The sequence below is a fragment of the Psittacula echo genome (assembly GCF_963264785.1).
Source record: "Psittacula echo genome assembly, chromosome: 1".
NCBI classification, from domain to species: Eukaryota; Metazoa; Chordata; class Aves; order Psittaciformes; family Psittacidae; genus Psittacula; species Psittacula echo.
This window is the reverse complement of record NC_137735.1, coordinates 92,465,914-92,484,420: the sequence shown is the minus strand read 5'-3', so window position 1 is coordinate 92,484,420 and position 18,507 is coordinate 92,465,914. Positions and strand designations below refer to the sequence as shown.

Here is an 18,507-nt window from a genome sequence, read left to right as displayed (position 1 = left end):
GCCCCAAATGTACAACATATGTGAGTTTATCCTTTGCAATCACAATTTTTCCAGTCCCAGCAAGACAGAGGCCCAATAGTACTGATATAAATGTTTGAGTGACTCTGGGAACAGAATTTTATCTCCACCAGATCTGATCACTGAAAACAATCAAGCAAGCCTGTTCTAACTGAATTTATAATCTCCATTTATTTTTCTTAGGAAATGAGAGCCCAAATTGCTGATTGCAGCTGGGTCAGACGTGATAAAAGTAGAGTATCAAGCACTGGATTAGCATCAGAACCATAACTTATTCGTTATTTTTATAGTGTATGCAGCTCCTGCTTTAATGTAAATGATAGGCACTCCTCCTCCAACCCTGATTTAATGGGGAGAAAATCAGAAATGGCTTTATTCAAAGCTCGTCTTTGTAGTAGCAACAGAGTCTGGTGCTTAATTAGACAACAAAGCTGGAGAAGAGGGGTGTTGTAGGAAAGGAAGGGAGGCGATGTCCTCTTCTGAACATGTGCCTGGAACAATTTATTTTTGTTTTACTGCAATTTGGGGATAAATGCGTGAACAGGAAGATTTAAACACATGGCAGGTTTACAGCTGACAATAGCAAAAGGACAGTTGTGGAAAAATACATATTGCCAGGAGGGTGAGAGCCCTAAAAGAGGGCAGGAGATGTGGTCTTACTTTCTGCCCATGCACTGAGCACTCACTGTTTGTAGTTGTAGGCAATATCTGCAAACTCCTTCCTCCGGGCCCGATACACAGGGTCTTTGAATCCCTAAGGAGAAACAGCAATGGTCAGTCCCTATATAAATGCAAACAGTGAACTACCTTCCTCTCACTGAGCAGCCTAAGCATTGGTGGTGCAGTCCAAGAAGTGCAGGAAGGAGAGTGCGAAAGCTGCCTCCATCCCGCCCAGCTCCGCTCCTTCCCCATCTGCAGAGCCACCAGAGCAACCATCCTGCCACAGTCCCCCTGCACCTCTCGCCCCTCAAGTCCTTTCATTTTCTCACTTCTGCTTGCTACGAACAAAAGAAACATGCTCCTTTACAGTGCCAACAAGGTGCTCCCCCGGGAGCAGAACACTGAATTAATGGCACTCAAATAACCATGTCCTTCTGGTTTCTCAGGAAGCTTGTTGCAGTTCCTGGCACAGCTGGGCTGACCTAGAGGAGCAGAGTTAAGGCAAATTAGAAAGACACTCATCAACTCAGTCAGACTTCTTTGGCAGATTTTCAGCATGAGCCGCACTTAGAGGTGCTCATTTTCAAACTGTTAGAAGAACAGTAGGCACTTACCAGGCAAAAAAAAGCCCTATTTGCACTACGAATTCGACCACTGGAAGGGATTTAATTGCTACAGAGAATGTCTAATAGACCTTGTGGTTGAGAGCTTGACCTTTTCAGCTAATTACTAATAAAAGCAAGGATGAGAAATACAATCTCTAAATCTTCATCTAGGATAACCATTCTCCTATCCCAGTGTGCCTCCTATTTAGACTCACATTTCCTCAGGTCTAGGAGTGTTTTCACCACCAAAATTAGAGAAACGTCCTTCCAAGCTAGGACACCCTTCTGCAGGGCAAATAGCAGCAACTCATTGGGCACTGCAGCAGTTCATGAATGCATCTCTTTGTAGTGCGCGGCGCAGCTAGACTGAGCAACCACAAAGCTGCAACCAAGTACAGGAGGCAGCTGAAGTGGAGTAGAGATCCAGCAGTATAAGTCAAAAAGGGGCAGCCAGTGGCCTAAAAATGTGCTGCCCAAGATTAGCCTGGCATAGAGGTATTCATGATTAAATCCCATATCACTTAACCAATAAAAACACAGGCTCCTTTAATTTCTATTTTATGCACTCTATGTACTGTCACACCTATTTATCCCAGCAGCTGTGTTTCCTTTTTAAGGCATAAACTGCTAACTAATTCTAGGAACTGAAGCAGAGATGCTTCATTCTTTTTAACATCTTTTTTGTTTTGTTTTGTTTCTTTTTTCAAATACAATCCTGGTCTATTCCCGCACGACACACAAGGGGGCCATTGACTCAGTGTATCTCTTTTCATTCTGCCTTTCATATGACCACGCTGAACATCATGAATCATTGTACATGATGCATAACACATCTCAAGTTAAGCAATAGGTAGTGAATGACTAATCACCCCATCTCAATTAAACTAATAGCAGCAATTTTTGTTGCACTGCATGTAATTTATTTATAATCACCCTATCTCAATTAAACTAATAGCAGCAATTTCTGTTGCACTGTATGGAACTCAGTGTGTTTTGACAAATGAAAATAAGTTGTTGTTTGCTTGGAGAGGGAATAGAGGCAGAAAGTGTTCTTGTATTTGGAAAAGCTGAAAAAATGCTGAATATTTTATTTTTATCAGCTAAACCAATGAACAAAACTTTCTGACCCTACCATTTAAACCACAAACTTTTTGAAACAAGGGCCTTTTCTTTTGTTGTGTCTCACAATACAAGAATCGTGTCAGACTGAACAACCACGTAACATGGCATTAAGTTCAATCATGTGTATATGTAATCAAGGATGAAAAAAACCAGTCTTCTTATCTCTGGGCTCTGATACACTGCTTGTAAAGTTGCTAGTGATTCACAAAATGAGTCTAAAGTCACCATGTCAGAGCCACATGGGAAAGCTAGAGGTATCCTTGTGCTCTGGTGACTACTAAGTTCTCCTGGTATTTGCCCAAATTAAAGCAACTTGTAGTCTGATTTACTTCATAACCAGGGATTGGGCTGATTCTGACCCTACAAATGTGGTACTCTTCTTGTCCTGTATCATGTGAGACTTAGTCTACTATTTGTCTGAAAGCAGAGCAAGTGCAAATGAGAGAAACATCTGTCCCAATAACTAGAAGCATGTTAAAAACATAAAGCTCTTTTTCTTACAGGATGATCAGCATCCAGTTCTGCTCCATAGCTTAGGATCTGATTGGCAAACCTGTCCAACTCTTGGATACTTCTTGGGAACCATGGCACTGCAAAACAGAAAAGAAATTGAGAGTGGTATGCTTCTTCATTATTTGGTTTGGGCCTGCTTTCTGGTCTTCACTTCTTTTCATCATAAATACATATACAAAGGTCTAAATTCTTTGGGCAGCAGTGGTCTTTCCCTGTAACAGGAAGCAAGAGCAAACCCTGAAAGTTGTCTTGAATTTGTGGCCGGTTTGCACTGTTGGAAGAATACAGAGCATCAGGAATGTCTAGCTCTTGGCACAGAGCTGGCTTGTAATGTTTATGGTTTTCTGTTTATTATTCTGGTTTCTTGGCTTACCAAAATGCAGGAATTTTTCCAGAGTGTGCTTCCTTTCACAGTAGCTGGAATCAGCCATTTTAAAGGAACAGCAAGAAGCCCCACAACAAGAAAGGTACAGGATTATTCAACCCTCCCAAAATCTTTTTCTAAGAAAGACCTACTTGGTGGCCTCACTTAAGCTAGGATGCTGGAACAAAATGATAAATGGCACCCTGATACTTCAGACTGGCATTGTATTACTGTAGCCATTATACAATAATGCATTCATTTAATTGACATTTTGGGTCTAGTTCTCTATTGCCTAGTAACTCACTATACACACTGCTTAGAGCACAATTCAGGGTATGAAATGGCACCACACTGACTATACTGCATGTAAGGCCCATGTGGCCCTCCCCTTACAGAAGGACATAAGGTGGAGGTCAAGGAGGAACCACAGAGCTTCACAGATGCGATGTGTTCAGATAGGGGAAAGCAGAAGGCAAGTGTCTTCATGGCAATTGCACTACAAGGAGAGACTCTTCGCAGCTCGTGAGGTACATGGGGCAGTCATTCCAGGTCAGACCTCCTTCCTGGCGCCAACACCTCCACCTAAGGATGTACCCCAAGCGCAGGGCGTGCAGTCATGTCCCATATGGTCCCCACATTGAGTAAAAGTCAGCAACATGAACTTCAACGCTAATTCCGTGCCCAGAGGCTTTCAGCAGTCTATCAGTAACATGTTTGCAGTTCATTTAGTGACTTTCTTGCACAGACGGATGTCACTTGTTCAGTCAATGCTTGGAAAAGAGCTTATTCCCCTGTGTGGCTCTCTGCTCAGTTGAGAGCACTGCCACTCAGCCATACCTCCCCATTTGATTTTGGGGGTTATGCCAAGTGAACCTGGTCCCCAGCCAGCAGCTCCTGCATGAGTTCCCTGCAGTGCTTTGCTGATGGGGCTCATCCCAGACCTTACAGACCACCTACAGTATAAGAGGATCACTGTTTACAGGACTATTCAGCCTTGCTTTGTGCTGAGTCTAACAACAGGGAGGGCACTTGTGGCACTGCAAGGCACCTGCACAGAGGGGTCAGAGCAACAACATCACATTTACAGGGCATGCTTTGGGCTGCCACAGCTCAGCCCCACACAGAGTGCCCACCTTCCCTGGCCTACTACTGTCCTACCACCATCCAACACTTCCCCTCGGAGCCCTCAGTTTGTTTCGGGCAGGGCAGGGAGGGCAGGCATCTGGTGGCTGCCAGCGTGGAGAGGTCCCTGGCTGCGGAAACCCGGTGCTCCCACCCAGCAGAAGTGGGGTTTGGTTCCTTCTTCCCGAGCAGCAAACCTGCCCTACAGAACAGACCTGAACAAGTCACTAGATGGCAGCAGCAGTCCCAGGAAGATCGTCCCAAAAAATGCCTTCTGTTGCAGAGTTTCTCCAGAAATACTCTCTCACTTTCCTGTTAGCACCCTTCCTGCATCTCCGACCCCTTGAGTTAAACTAGTCAGAGTAGAAAAAGGTGTGTTTGAGTCCTAGAGAGGAGTCACTACTCACACCATGTGATGGGTGAGCACACCAAGCCATCCTGCCCCAATTTTCTATATGGCAGCCAGGCACTGGATTTATCCTCCAGCTCTGACACTGAACTTTGTGTGATGGTGGGGGAACTGCTTCACTTTTTAGTGCTTCAGACTCACCACAATCAGCTTGGGGTGAGGCACACTGATAACTTTTGGATTAGACACTGGCAAATAAAGCCGTCTGACAGCCCCATAGCAAAGGATTTGACAGTGTTAGAGTGAATAACCACTATTTTCAGGGACACATCATGACCTGAAGGTTCCAGGCTATGCAGAAAAATCAGTGGGGGCTGAAGTCTGCCGTGGATTTCAGCAGTGATGTCTCTGGGGTTTTGCTGCCCTGAATCAGAAAGGTGTTTGGTGGGCAGGGTTTGAATCATTGCAGCTTCAATGGATAAAATAGATATATAATAGTGACTTACTTTCATTAAATACATTTTATTCTCAAGATCTCCAGAGGACTTGGTGTAGAGCCCATGATAAACTCTGGGACAGACTGACTCCCAGGCTGGTGCAGTGTCAATCCTAGGTATGGAGATGTGTGTCTTGTTTCAACCCAACACAGGAGCACTTTATCATCTAGGTGTGCGGTCCTTGTAGTTACCTGACCTATTTTCAGCAGATCTCTGGCCTTCTCCCTGTTCCCCACATATACTGACAGTTGCTAAGAGACCAGCTTGAGCTTGCAGAAAGGGGCAGGCTGTGAAAGGGAAATCCTGGGGGTCCTTAGTGCTATTCGCACCACCATAGCTGATGTTAAGTCAGGTCCTGCAAAGTCCTGAGTCTTCTCAGCTCTCGTGGAAACAAGAATCAAAGGTCCTGAGCAGAGCCCCAGAGCACTGCACAAAGCCTACACAGCCCTCGCATCAGGGATCAGGGTGCAAAAGGGCTACTGGGTCTTTTGCCTAGCTGTGGTGTGCAGGAGGCAGTCCTTAGCCCTCCCAGCAACTATTTAAAAGATCAAATCAAATTACCCCCTGTGTGAATCTATCCCATATTTTGTTTGCCACATCCTCCTCCAGCCCGTTAGCCAGACTTGCTGTCTGTCTGCACAGCCATTAATGAATTGCCAGGGCAAGCTGTTGCAACACTGGGCCTCTGTGAAGGTCTGAGAAGCAAACGTGGGCTGATCAGTAATAAATATTGATTTGTCTGTAAGTGAAACAGCAGCATTTATGGGATCGTGCTGGACACCCAAGTGGTGACCAAATTATCATGGGGTCAAATGCTTAGCAGAATGCTAATAAGCCATTTATATAGGAGGCAGCAAAGCAGGGACAGTGAGGACTTCTGCAGAACTCCTCCATTCGGACCGTTGTGAGGAAGGTCAAAGACAGGTCTATGCAATTTATAACAGTTCGACGCCCAGGTTTAGTCCTTTTTTAAACAGTCCCAAATGCTTTGGTCAGCCTCAGGGTCTAGCAAACAAGGCCCCTACAGAACATCAGCTCCCAGCCTGTCTCAGAAATGCAATAAATTGTCTGCATTTCCCTAATGCTGCAACAAGATAATATTTAATTCTTTTTATTCATGGGCTCCAAGTGAACTGTAGATACCCAGCTTGTTTCCAAAAACAGCCATGAAGAGACACACTGTTTTCACAACAAATCTTTCCATCTCTACAAAAGGCTTCTGGCCCTGTGACTGCTAACTCATCTCATCTGAAGCTCTAAAGGTACCTTTGAATTTAGGTCATTTTGCTGGCCTGCTCTCAGCTAATTACACTGTTGAGCCAAATCTGGTATTTGTAACCATTTGGGTCTGTCAAAGGGAAACCAAAATCGTATTTTGCGTTTAATTGAGACAAGACCCTAAAAGCAGTTGAAATGACCAAAAAAAAAACAGGCATTCATTTAACCCTTGCCCAATAAAGGGTTACATACATACACATGTGCTTAATACTGAACTGTCCTGAAGGGGAAGAATACAGAAATTTCCTCTGACTGTCCACAAAGCAGTGCCCCAAGAATGGCACCCGTGTTCTTCCTATGGGAAACTGAGAAAAATCGGTTTGAGTTTGGGTTTTTTATCTCAAATCATGAGCTTCAACAAACTTAATCCTTTGCAAGGAAGGGCTGAGAGCATCTTTAGACAGCAATGGGAGAATTGGTCCCATGGGAGCCTGGACAGCCTCCAGGAGAAAACCTTCTCGGATTTTACCTGCCCACTGAAAGAAGTGTGACAATATACCCATAAACCATATTTCCGAGCTTTTGCTCCCTGTGGATATATTGCTCTCATTCTGTGTTTTAGGAATAAAATTTCACAGAACACATCTGTGGATTATGACCAGATTTGGAGGATACATTTGAAAGGCAGGATGACCTAAAAGGCACCACAAGGCCTGCTATTTGTTAATGCCATCCCTGATAAAGGACAGCATCTTACCACGCTCTGTACAGCTCAGGCTGCTCCAATCTCACTCTGCCCTTGTAGAGCTGTCTCAGCCCAGAATGTGCCACCCACAGTTCATTCCCTAAGCATGGCTTGTTTGACCTTTCAAAATATGTCTCTTTGGGGATTTCAGTTTGACTGGACCCTTACTACTCTTGACAGAAGTTGGAATTGAAGAAAGAAAGAAAAAAGGAAAAGAAAAATGGAAAGGGCAAAAAGAAATATCAATCTTCCTCTATTTCCTTGGCAATAAATCGCTCCTACTTTGTACTATTTCTGAATTACTGAAACTAACAAACAAACACAAGTTATCCTCTCAAACAGAAGGGGATCAAGTCCCTTTCTGCCACACTGAAAGGATAATCTAGCTCAAAAAGCCTTTGATCAACACAGTAATATTCAGTAAAATCCTAATCCTACAGCTGATCATGGGAGTTTTGACTTCTGTGAGGTCAGAATTTCACTCACAAGCCTTTCTAGGCCTTTGTTTATAGCTGTGTCTCTATCCGACTCTAGCCTATGCTTATGTACAACTTTATTATTTAATAAAGTTTATTATGAACTTTTTAATAATAATCAGAAAAATAAAAGTAATGTCAAGCCCTACTAGGCCCTGTAGCTTTCTTCTGAAAATAAAAGAGTCCCCAAAAGAGAGCCTCTTTGATTTGATGTGATCATAAATCACCTAATCAACCTTTTGTCCCTTCGTCTCATGAATGGAGAGAACTGACTCCAAAGAGTATCTGCCTTCTTCTTTTTCATCTTCAAATATAATGTCATGGGTAGGACACAAAGGAAACGGTAAAAGGATTACCAGCACTGATCTCATGAAGGTATTAATGTCCTTTCATGTTGTTCCTAGGAAGAAAGAGGAAGATCCAGACCTAAAGTATTTAAAGTCTGAAATCCTATTAAAATCACATCTGTTATCTGAAAAGGCATTTAAGCATGTCTCAGACTGGATGCTGGGCAGCCACTACTATAGCAAGCAGCCTCAACTCTAGCAAATTTCTGAGAATTAGGAATATGGTTTGCAAAATCTTTCCTATTTCCATCCGAAGTCAGAATTACGACTGACCTCCCTGAGATTTCTTACAGGAATGTGGAGTTATTCCTGCTTCCACCAAAGTGGATTGCAGAGACTTACTATAGCAGGAGTGAGGGGCATCCACAAGCCCAAAAGTAGAGAGTCAGATGGATGGTGTGAGGGATAGCAGTGAGCGGGTGGGCAGTCACCCATGGGACTTTTCCTCCCTCATCTCATCTCAGCCCAGGGGTACAAGGGTCTCGAGGATGAGACTGCAGCAGCCACAGCCAGGGTCCATGAGGCCAAATTGGAAAGTAAATCCAGGTATTTAAAAGGGCATGCTAGCCCCAGGGAGAACACAGGACGGTAATCCCTCCCTCTGCCCCGTGAGGATGCCACCATTCCGTACCAGACCTTGTACAGAACTGGGCTCTTGTTGCCTCTACTACACCACGGAGTTTGTGTCAGAGTGATCTGTGAGGTCTCAAAGATATTTGGCAAGGGGGAGGGCACTACGACAGCACTTCACAGCACTTCAAGCTGGTAAAGTCTGGGTTCACAGGGTCTGTGTATCACTTAAAAGTTAATACACAGCTTCTTTTCACCTGAGTGCTCTCTGGGAGAAGTGTTCAAGATAGGGCAGCCCCCCAGCTGGGTCACACAATGTACCAGTCATTGTAAATGTCTCCAGGACTCTCCTTTGGTGACCTCCCTGAGAGACTCGAGGGAGCCATCCTTCCTTAGTAAGGTGAAAGGCAGTTTTCAGTAGGTGACATTTTTCCACAAAATGGCACTGTAGAGGCTTTACTCTACTGGGTACTGAACAGACACAGATTTATTACAGGGATAGGGTGGGAAGGAAAAGGGGGCAAAATAAGGCCTGGATTTCTCGAAGGAATTGATCTACCATCTACAAGCCAAGCCCATGTACGCAACCGCAAATATCGCTGGAACTGTTTGCCCTTTCAAATTGTAATGGGGTTTATGTGGGTTTTTTGAATCAGGGCAGACAGTAACTAGACAGATGTAGTGCATCCCACAGAGATCCTTGTTTACTCTCTTCTTCAAAGTTCTTGTGTACGGAGAGCACAAGAAAAGGCTGAAAGTGTACAAGCCCTGCAGTGACTTTCAGTGCTCAGTGGTCCAAAGACTATGGGATGATAGAGATTCAGGGAACATGTCATTGGGCTTGATAAGCTAATCTATCTGCATTAAACATGGTGGCATGGATCCCACCTGCACCCCTGTTATTCCTTCATATTGCAGGTGTGAATCAAGAACAAAAGTTGCCACCCTGCATGACTTGCACAAAGCTGTGTATATAAATGCTGCCTAATTTAAAATAAGGCAGAGACTGGGAGCAGAAAATAGAGGTACCTACAACTTCCTTCACTGCTGCTTAGGGGTTTACAAGTTGAGCCCTTAGCCTGTAACTCAAGTCATTTTTTGATGCCTGATAACTTCTGCAGGGAGTGTAAAAAGCTATCACAACAATGCTGTATTTAGGAGACTGAGAGTGCTGCCAATCAGACAGATGACAGCATAACACCGTAACACTAGTTCCCAGGAGAACTAAGCGTGACAAAAGATGGAGCATGTCAGTTTACCTGAGAGAAAATCTCCAACTGAAAAATCTTACAACACAGGCAAAATAGTCAGAGGCAGGGAAATATAGCCATACAGATCCAAAAGGAACTCCATTGCTACAGGAAAAAGAAGTCAATATTTACATGTTATGTAAACATCCCTTGGCAATGTCATCCTTGTCAGTGTATCCTTACCAGTGTCCTTCTTCTTTGTTCGTGAAAGCTCATGAACTGTTGCTCCGATATCATTTCTCAAGGACTTGATGATCTTGTCCAGTGCTGGGACATTCTTGCCTTCCAAATTAATGAAGAATTCATACTCATCTTTGTTGAGTCGGGAAGGTCGGGACTCAATGTGGGTCAAGTTTATTCCTTTTTCCTATAAGAAACAGAGATTTTGGTCCCACAGGGTTTGAGGGAAGAAATATGACATAAATATTAGCTAAAATTAATGTGTTAGACAACAGCTCCTCCTATACAATACAAATAACTCAAAAGTAAAGTCTTGCCACTGATGGCCATTGGACTGAGGACTTTCACAACAGGGAGGGAGACAAAAAGGAAGAATGAGAAGGATGCGGTATTCCCCCTTGTGCAGAGCACCAACATAAAGACTACGCATGACACTAACCTTTGAAAAAGGTGGAAGCAGGCTACAAGTTGTAAACAGGCTTTGTATTGTAAATGGTGGTTGCAATACCACAAGTACATAATGGGAGCTTGTCTGTGTAGACAAGAACATCTCCCCAGGATCAACTCGGGAAGTAGGTGTTTCACCTGAGGAGAACCCTCTCATGAGAAAATGAATGCTGTATTTATAAGTTTCTTGAAAGGAGGCTGGCAAAGCAAGCAGCTGGGCACCTTGTGAGATAAGCTTCTGCCAAGCCACTGCACAGTCACCTGCAAAGCCACCTGCATGGTTTCCAGGGCTGTGAGCAGGTGCTGGGCAGAGATCCAATGGGAAACATGGATCTGCACCAAAAAGGCAGCCAAGGGTTTTGCAAATAAAAACACGGGTGTTTTAAATCACAGAATCACAGAGTTGCTGAGGTTGGATGGGGCCTCTGGAGATCACCTAACAGTCTGCTCAGGCAGGGTCTGATAGGTCAGAGTGCTCAGGACTACGTCCAGATGAGTTTTGAGTATTTCCACAGATGGAAACTCCACAACCTTGCTAGGAAACTGCTCCAGAGTCTGACTACTCTCACAGCAAGGAATTATTTTCTTTAGCACAGAAATTCAAATTCCAACCCACCAAATCTCTTTCTTGACCAGAAGAGAAGCTCTGAAGAAAGGGATTATTGGCAACTATAGTTTTGATGTCCATGGCCAGTGGGTACTCAACCTCAGACATGCAATCATCTCAATGTAGCCAAAAATCCTATTTTTCCAGTCACATAAATGCAACTCCAGGAAAATCTGCCTCAGTTTGGGTGAACTCAAATGTTTTCTGGAGCACTGTAATTTGAATATGAAAATATTGTTTTCTTCTTTTTTTGGGAAAAACCTTTTAAACAGATTTTGGTTGGTGCTGACTTTACCACCTGACCTTCCTGTCAGGCTCACACTGGAGTGATGGCTACAGGACACCATAGCCAGGTCTGGGCTTCTGTCTCTTGGGAGGGATAGACAAAACCCTGGAGGAAGTTTTGGCTGGAGGATCAACCACAGAGGATTCAGAGGAGCTGACACACAGTGCTCAGCAGCCCTGGAGCAGCTTTTGTTTTGCTGCTTTCAGGTTTAAGACCCCAAACTACGTGGAGTGGAATGATGGCCCTGGTGATGTCAGTGTCAAACCCCTGCTGCAGCGGGGTCAGAATTTAATCCATGAAGAAACGCTGTGAGGATCTACTTGTGACCTACAGGGAAGAAAGAGGGAAGCTTTTTCCTCTGTGCCTCCCTCCAGTCTGAGCTTCTCAAGCCCCTTAAGGTTTTCTTTGCTCCTCTCGGTGCTTGCACAGCGCAGGGGGCATCTGGCCATCAGCGGCAAAGACCTCATTCACTCCACCACAAAAGGCAGTTTATTACTTTGTAGGAAACAGCATGCATGTCATTCCTCTGTTTCCTGAGTGTCGCACTCTACAGATGTACTTAAATTGTTTGGCTAGATACCAACACAACAAGTTGAAAAGGTCAAAAGCGCATTCGCCAACTGCTGCTCTTGAGAGATGCTGTCCTCATGGGGCCGTCTGGGGGAGAGAATGGCCGCCACTGTCCTGGGCCCTGAGGACGATTTGTTTTAGGCCTCCGAAGCCCCATTTCACAAACAGGCTGCACATTGTACCCTCTGCTTGGTGAGGAGCTGGGAGGTAGGGCAGCCTGGAGCTCGAAGTCCAGATTACTCAGGGCTGGAAAGCCTTTGACAAAGAGCAGGCACAGGGGGCTGCCAGCCACTTTGCCGTGGCCACACCATGGAGAGCAGTGTGGCAGTGTGGGGATGGTACCCAGAGCACAGAGCTGCTCGGCTGCTCTGTGCAGCCACACACAGAGCTGGAGAGTGGGTGTAAAACCTTTTCCTGCCAAAGGCTCAGCTCAGGCACGCTGAGGTACTGCTTTATCTTCACCTTGCACTGATGTGTCAGGGTGTTGTGTTCTGCCTCTGTGTGAATGCATGAGGGAATGGAGTCCCAGATCCTGACTGGGCTTTCTAGATCTTACAGAGGCTGTGATAAGTATTCAAGGCCAGGTTGAACGGGGCTTTGTGCAGCCTGGTCTAGTGGAAGGTGCCTGTGCCCATGGCAGGGAGGTTGGAACTGGATGATCTGTAAGGTCCCTTCTAACCCAAACCATTCAGTGATTCTGTGATTCTATAATGTGGACCTCTGTTCAGGAGCTGTTATCCCCTTCTTCCCTCCCCTACCCACAAGTGTTTATCCCTGCCTTAGCATCTCTACCCCATAGATTGCGCAGCTGTTTGAGTCTGGTACTTCAATTATATCCTTTTTTTTTTTTGGCCTTTTCCATTGTACCAGCTCTTCAACCTGTCTCAGCAGACAGCTGCATGAACAGCAGTGCCCACCAAATTAGGGGATGATCCAGGGGTTGGGAATGAAGAGACAAGCTGCAGTGTTGGCACATGGCATGCTTAAGGTAACAGGAGCGTCAATGCCTCCTGAACTATCACTATCACTCTAAGAAAGTGGGGAAAAGGGAAAAAACAGAAGAGAGAGTCACCTCCCCTTCTTACACCTGAGATAAGCAGAACAGCTTCTCGCAGAGTGGGAAGAGATCCCTGGTTTCTCTCTTCTATTTGAGGGATGCCTGCAGCTCAGCAATGTGCAGAGCTATCCATTACCTCTTTGTGTCAAGGCTTTGGGACCCCACAGCAGAGAAGCTCAAGGGAGAACCCTTCTGATGAGTGTTTTCAAATCAAGAATTCAGCAGCATCCATCCAACTCCCTGAATTGGTGCTCCTGGAGAACATGTTCTCATATGCTATGCATTGATACTAAGCCACCGATTTCAAAATATTTACAGAGACTGTTACTAGAGTTGTTTAATAAATCTCAATTTCATTCTAGCCCAACTACTCCATCTAGTGTTTAACCTTCATATTTTCACATTGTTCAAAATACTTTTGTATCCTCAGCATCTTGCAATTGCATCAGGTTTCTCACAGTAGTTGATACTTAAAGTTCCAACTTCTGCAGACAAACGGTTACCTGAGAAAGGAGAATGGGGACATTGTTTTGCCTAGTTGCTTATTTTGAGCAGTTTTTAATCTCTGTGGTTTTTAGTAGAGCTTGAAATGTTGACAACAGATGCCCTCAAAAGACAATTAATAAAAGTTCTATATTTATTTTATGCAACTTCATGATTTCTGAGCTATTTTTTGTTGATGGAACCTACCTCCTATCTTCTAACTATCTTCTAACTGGTTTTGGAAGATCTGGGCTGTCACATGTTTGAGGCTGGATTCACACAAAAACTATTAGTATTGGTCTTTCCTGCATTTCCTATTTTAGACCTCATACAAACCAGATCAGCCCATGCCTTGAGATTAGAAGTGCCTTTGCTGAATTCACCCCATCATCCACTGCAGCTGCAAAGAACTTGGAGCAGGTTGGTGCTTCCCTACTGACCCATTGGAGTGAGCGCAGAGTAGGGCCACAAAGATGGCTGGAGCACTTCTCACATGGAAAGAGGCTGAGATTGTTGGGCTTTTTCAGCCCGAGGAAGAGAAGGCTCAGGGGAGACCTTATACTGTCTTCTAATACCTAAAGGGGGCTTATAAGAAATCTGGAGAAGGACTTTTTACAAGGGCCTGTAGTGATAGGACAAGGAGGGATGGCTTTAAACTGAAAAAGGACAGATTTAGGTTAGACATTAGGAAGAAATTCTTCACTATGAGGGTGGTGAGACACTAGAACAGGTTGCCCAGAGAAGCTGTGGCTGCCTCATCCCCAGAAGTATTCAAGGTGAGGTTGGACGGGGCTTGGAGCAAAGTGGTCTAGTGGAAGGTGTCCCTGCCCATGGCAGGGGAGTTGAAACTGGATGAGCTTTAAAGTCCGTTCCAATACAAACCATTCTATGTTTCTCCTCAGGTTTATGACCAGCATACAGGTTGAAGTCTCTCCTACATGGATACATCATATCATACAACCATGTATCTGCTGGAGCGCTCCTGTATTTGTAGAGGAAGGGTGGCTTTTCACCTTGCATTTATGTCAAAATAGTGTACTAGGCCATTTCTAATTTACTTTTTAGCAAGTGTTAACAATTCGGAATAGATTTTTGCCTTGAGGACTAACACCTAACGGAAATCACAGAGGTACAGTATTGCCAAATCCCTTGAAGTTAGCAGAAGCCACTCCAAATTTCTTGCTTTTTTTCTTAAAACCTCTACTCCTGAGGGTGAAAAATCTCAGCTTTCATGATTTGCAATCCAAGTTAGCTGTATCTCTATCGTTCCCCATTAGACAAAGAAGTGCCAAGACATGTTTTCAGAGCTCAGAAACCAAGTTAGAACTAAGTCCATTTTGTGTAAGTCATGATTTTTGAATGTCAGGTGTTAGCAATACAGACTGCAATTTACAACAGAGGCAATGGTGGATGCAGGAGCAGATTCCCCATCTCCCTGCCCCTTACCCACAGTGCTGGATCTCAGCCTTGATTCCCTCTCACAGGCTGTGAAGCAGCTACAGCCCCTTCCCCATGTTATTCCAGTTATGGCATCCTGACTGAACATCTCCCACACTGCAGCGGCCCCACACCATCAGGATCAAACCAACCAAACCAAACAGTACTCTGGCAGTCTTGCAGAGGTCACTGTGAAGAGAATTTGGTCCCACCCTCAGAGAGTTTAATGGGCTGGTCATTGCTAAAGAAAAGTTGTGTTTTCTCAACTACATGGGAAAACTTTCAATGGGGATGGATACTTTCTGGGACTGTTACGGGCTACTACTTCCCATGGTGTTCGTATGTCCTTCTGTTTATTCATTACTAAATGCCCCTGCGTATGGTTGCTAAAACTAAGTACAGCTGGGAAATCCATCTGCAGCTTATTTTCATGGCTGCTGTCATTGAGTTTGGCTTCATCAGGAGACCCCACATTGTTACCAGATGAAGAACAGTCGGCAGCACTATGGTGCCACTAATCAACAATAAGTGAGAACTTGGATGAAATCTCCCAAAACAAGGATTTACTTGCACTTTCCTGATACCAAAGGGAAAAAAAGAAAAAGTTACATGTTCCGTGTTCTTTTAACCCTTGCCATGGCTTAGTTCAGGGTTTCCTGAAGGAGAATGCTTTTAGAAGCACAAATAAAAACTCAGCGCCCAATTTCCACAAGGGATCAGAGGAGTCAGGAAGTTACAACAGATGCCTTCAGCTGTGGTTTCTCAAAGTGAAGGCAAAGGCAGGTCTCTGGGTCAGCTTTACTGCCTGACAGTCTGTTTCTCAGCTGAAGAGAGTGCTTCCTTGTCTTTTCCTTTACATCTGCTGGGGTATTCCTTGCATGATAAACTCACTGAGGCGAAAGGACCCAGAGCTGGCTCCTGACAGCAAACAGCTCCAGAGGGCAGCTGGCTCTGGAGCAGCCCCTGGTGTCCATCACTCTGCACTTCTGCTCCAACTCTGAAGTTTGGTATGAGGCATTAAGCACAAGCTAGCCACAAAACACATGGACAAACCAAAAAGCATGTGACAGTATCTGGCACTGCTCAAGCACCTAGCAAGAGAGCACTCCTCTCTTTAAATTTGTGTTGGTTTACTAGATCAAGGAGTCCTGCTTTCCTGGCCCTGGAAAGAGAAAAGGACAGACAGGGGAAAGGACAGACGAAGGACACAGATTTGAAGCAGTGAGTTCAGGTGTAATTAAACTATTGTAGCTGTGCATATGCATACTATAACGAAAAAAACAAGTCTCTTGGTACCGCCATCCCTGGCAGTGCTCACGGCCAGGTTGGACAGAGCCTTGAGTGGCATGGTTCAGTGTGAGGTGTCCCTGTGCATGGCAGGGGGGTTGGAACTAGATGATCTTAAGGTCCTTTCCAACCCTAACTATTCTATGATCCTATGGTAAAGGCATGCCTGGCCTGTCCACCTGTCACTGCAGACACCTCCAACACACCCCCTGGCCAAAGTAACTGTTCACTTCTCCTGATTTAGAAATAACCCAGAACACTGCAGAGCCAGTACTTTCGCAAGGGGCAAAAAGATAAGAGTCACTTCAGACTTTCTGTTGAATGGATTGAGCTCCTAAACAGAAAAAGAGCACACTCACCTTTGCTGGCTCTGAAAGTGCGGGGTCTCATTTAGTCCAGCCTGTTACTCCCACTCAGTCCTCCTGTAGAGCAGTAGCTTCCTCCCACAGAGCATTAACTTACTCCGGGAGCAAGAGTACGACTCAGGGAAAACTGATGGGGCTGCTTTTGGGCTACAGTCCTACCCACTGTCAGAAAATCACCGACTGCTGGGCCTTGGCTGAAGTCTTGCTCTGTATTTGGGAAGGTCATTTCAGTGAAGATGGAAGAGTCCTCACAGAGATTTGGTTGAGAGAACTTGTAACGTATACCAACCCAATGTTTTCCACATGCTACAGCTGACATGTCTTCTACTACTTGTAAGTCGCTCAGGAAAAGAACTAGGGAGAAGATTGATGTATTAAAAAAATCCATGTGGAAAAAATTCAATTAGAACTGAGGGCTATCCTTTTACATATTGAAATGTATAGTTCTGATATTTTTAATGATTAACTTAACTTTGGAAATGCAAACCTTGGAGGGCAAAGATTTTTCTTTTTTTCACTTTTTTTCCTGCAAAATGGACTTTGTTGTTGTTGTTGTTTTAAAAAGTGTTCTCAATTTCAATAGGCTTTTATCACTACAGAGGAAAATAAACATTCTCATTAAATATAACACTTGGGTTAGCCTAAAATGATCCGCTTTACTTTTTCAGTTTTGACAAGAAACCTGGAAGATTTCTGTCTTTTTTCTGACCTGGACTTATACTCTGTAACTCTTTGATGTGTCCCACCAAAGAGTGAATCAAAAAAGAAACATAATTCCACAACGACTATTCTGTATTCCTGATTTTAGGCGTGGTATTTTAACTATGGGTGATGTTCTGTTTCAGACTAAGGTATTTATTTGTGTTTTGGTTTCCTACCTAACATCTTCTATAATAGCACAAGACAAATAAACAGCATATGGCTGCACCAAGCAGTGCCTCAGTGTAGAGTGGGTCCTATTAAAATGAAGCTGGTGTAAAGACTCTGCTGGTGGGTTTATGCTGTCTCTACAGCCACCCTCAAGCCTGCAATGAAGTCAGGGCTGTTGCCCAAGCAGAACCTGTAAGGCAGCTGTATGCACACTAAGACAGATAAAGAATATGGACAAGTAGGCTTTTCAACTGCAAAAATAATTGAGTTTGATAAAGAGAAAGTGAGTCTTTACCACATCCTAATATACACACAGAACACCTAGTGTGGAAGCAAAGTAGATTCAGTTTTAACAATCTGCTTATTCCTGGGCATGATAGAGCTGCTGTTGCGCTGCAGCGCGTGTCAGAGTGCAAGTCTGGCCTTGTGGGCACTGACTTTCTGCAGTGAAGGTGAAGGGACTGCAGTGATTGTGTTGGCAACAGTGGCATAGGGCACCCTGACTACAGAGCTGTCCAGGAGGAGCAGATTCACGCAGACAGGCAAGGATTTGCAAAATAGAGGGTGGACAAGAGCCACTGGTCAGAAGAGCTTAGAAGCCTGCTCAGGTCTAGTGTTTGAGGGATCTGCCTTAGTACTGCTTGTTTTCATGTGTGAGACTGGGAAAGGACCCTCCTCCCACTCAAAGAGGATGCTGAACCCTTCCATAGTCGTCATCTGGGTTTCTTTTCAGAGGTAGAAATGCTTTCAGCTTAAAAAGACATATATTCAGCTTAAAAAGTCTTTCTTTAAACATGTGCCTGTTCTAGAAAGCTACAACCCTTCTTCCATGCAGACTGCTTGCTCTTTTTGGACATTGTGCATTGGTCCAACACTGAAATGCATTAGAGAGAATATGAATCAAGAATAAATGTAAGAAAAAAGTGGATATAGTTAAGTACATTTTGGACGTAATGCTAGTAGACATAAGGAGCTGAGTACCTAGAGGAGATTCTTCAGGGAAAAAAAGCCTTCAAGCTACACAGGAAAAACAACAGTTGTCACTGTACCCACATACCTGCA

General features: G+C 44.4%; 1 protein-coding gene across 1 annotated transcript in view; it reads right to left on the bottom strand.

Annotated features, from left to right (window-relative positions):
- The window catches only part of PAH (phenylalanine hydroxylase), a gene marked incomplete at its 3' end in the record, with an annotated part of 37,373 nt that overhangs the window by 11,099 nt on the left and 7,767 nt on the right, over positions 1–18,507 (bottom strand). The window contains exons 3-5 of the mRNA XM_080613614.1: positions 10,040–10,223; positions 2,907–2,995; positions 705–772 (exon numbers count right to left, since the gene is read on the bottom strand). Coding sequence (XP_080469740.1) covers positions 705–772; positions 2,907–2,995; positions 10,040–10,223 — 341 coding nt within the window. The remainder of the gene's footprint in view (positions 1–704; positions 773–2,906; positions 2,996–10,039; positions 10,224–18,507) is intronic.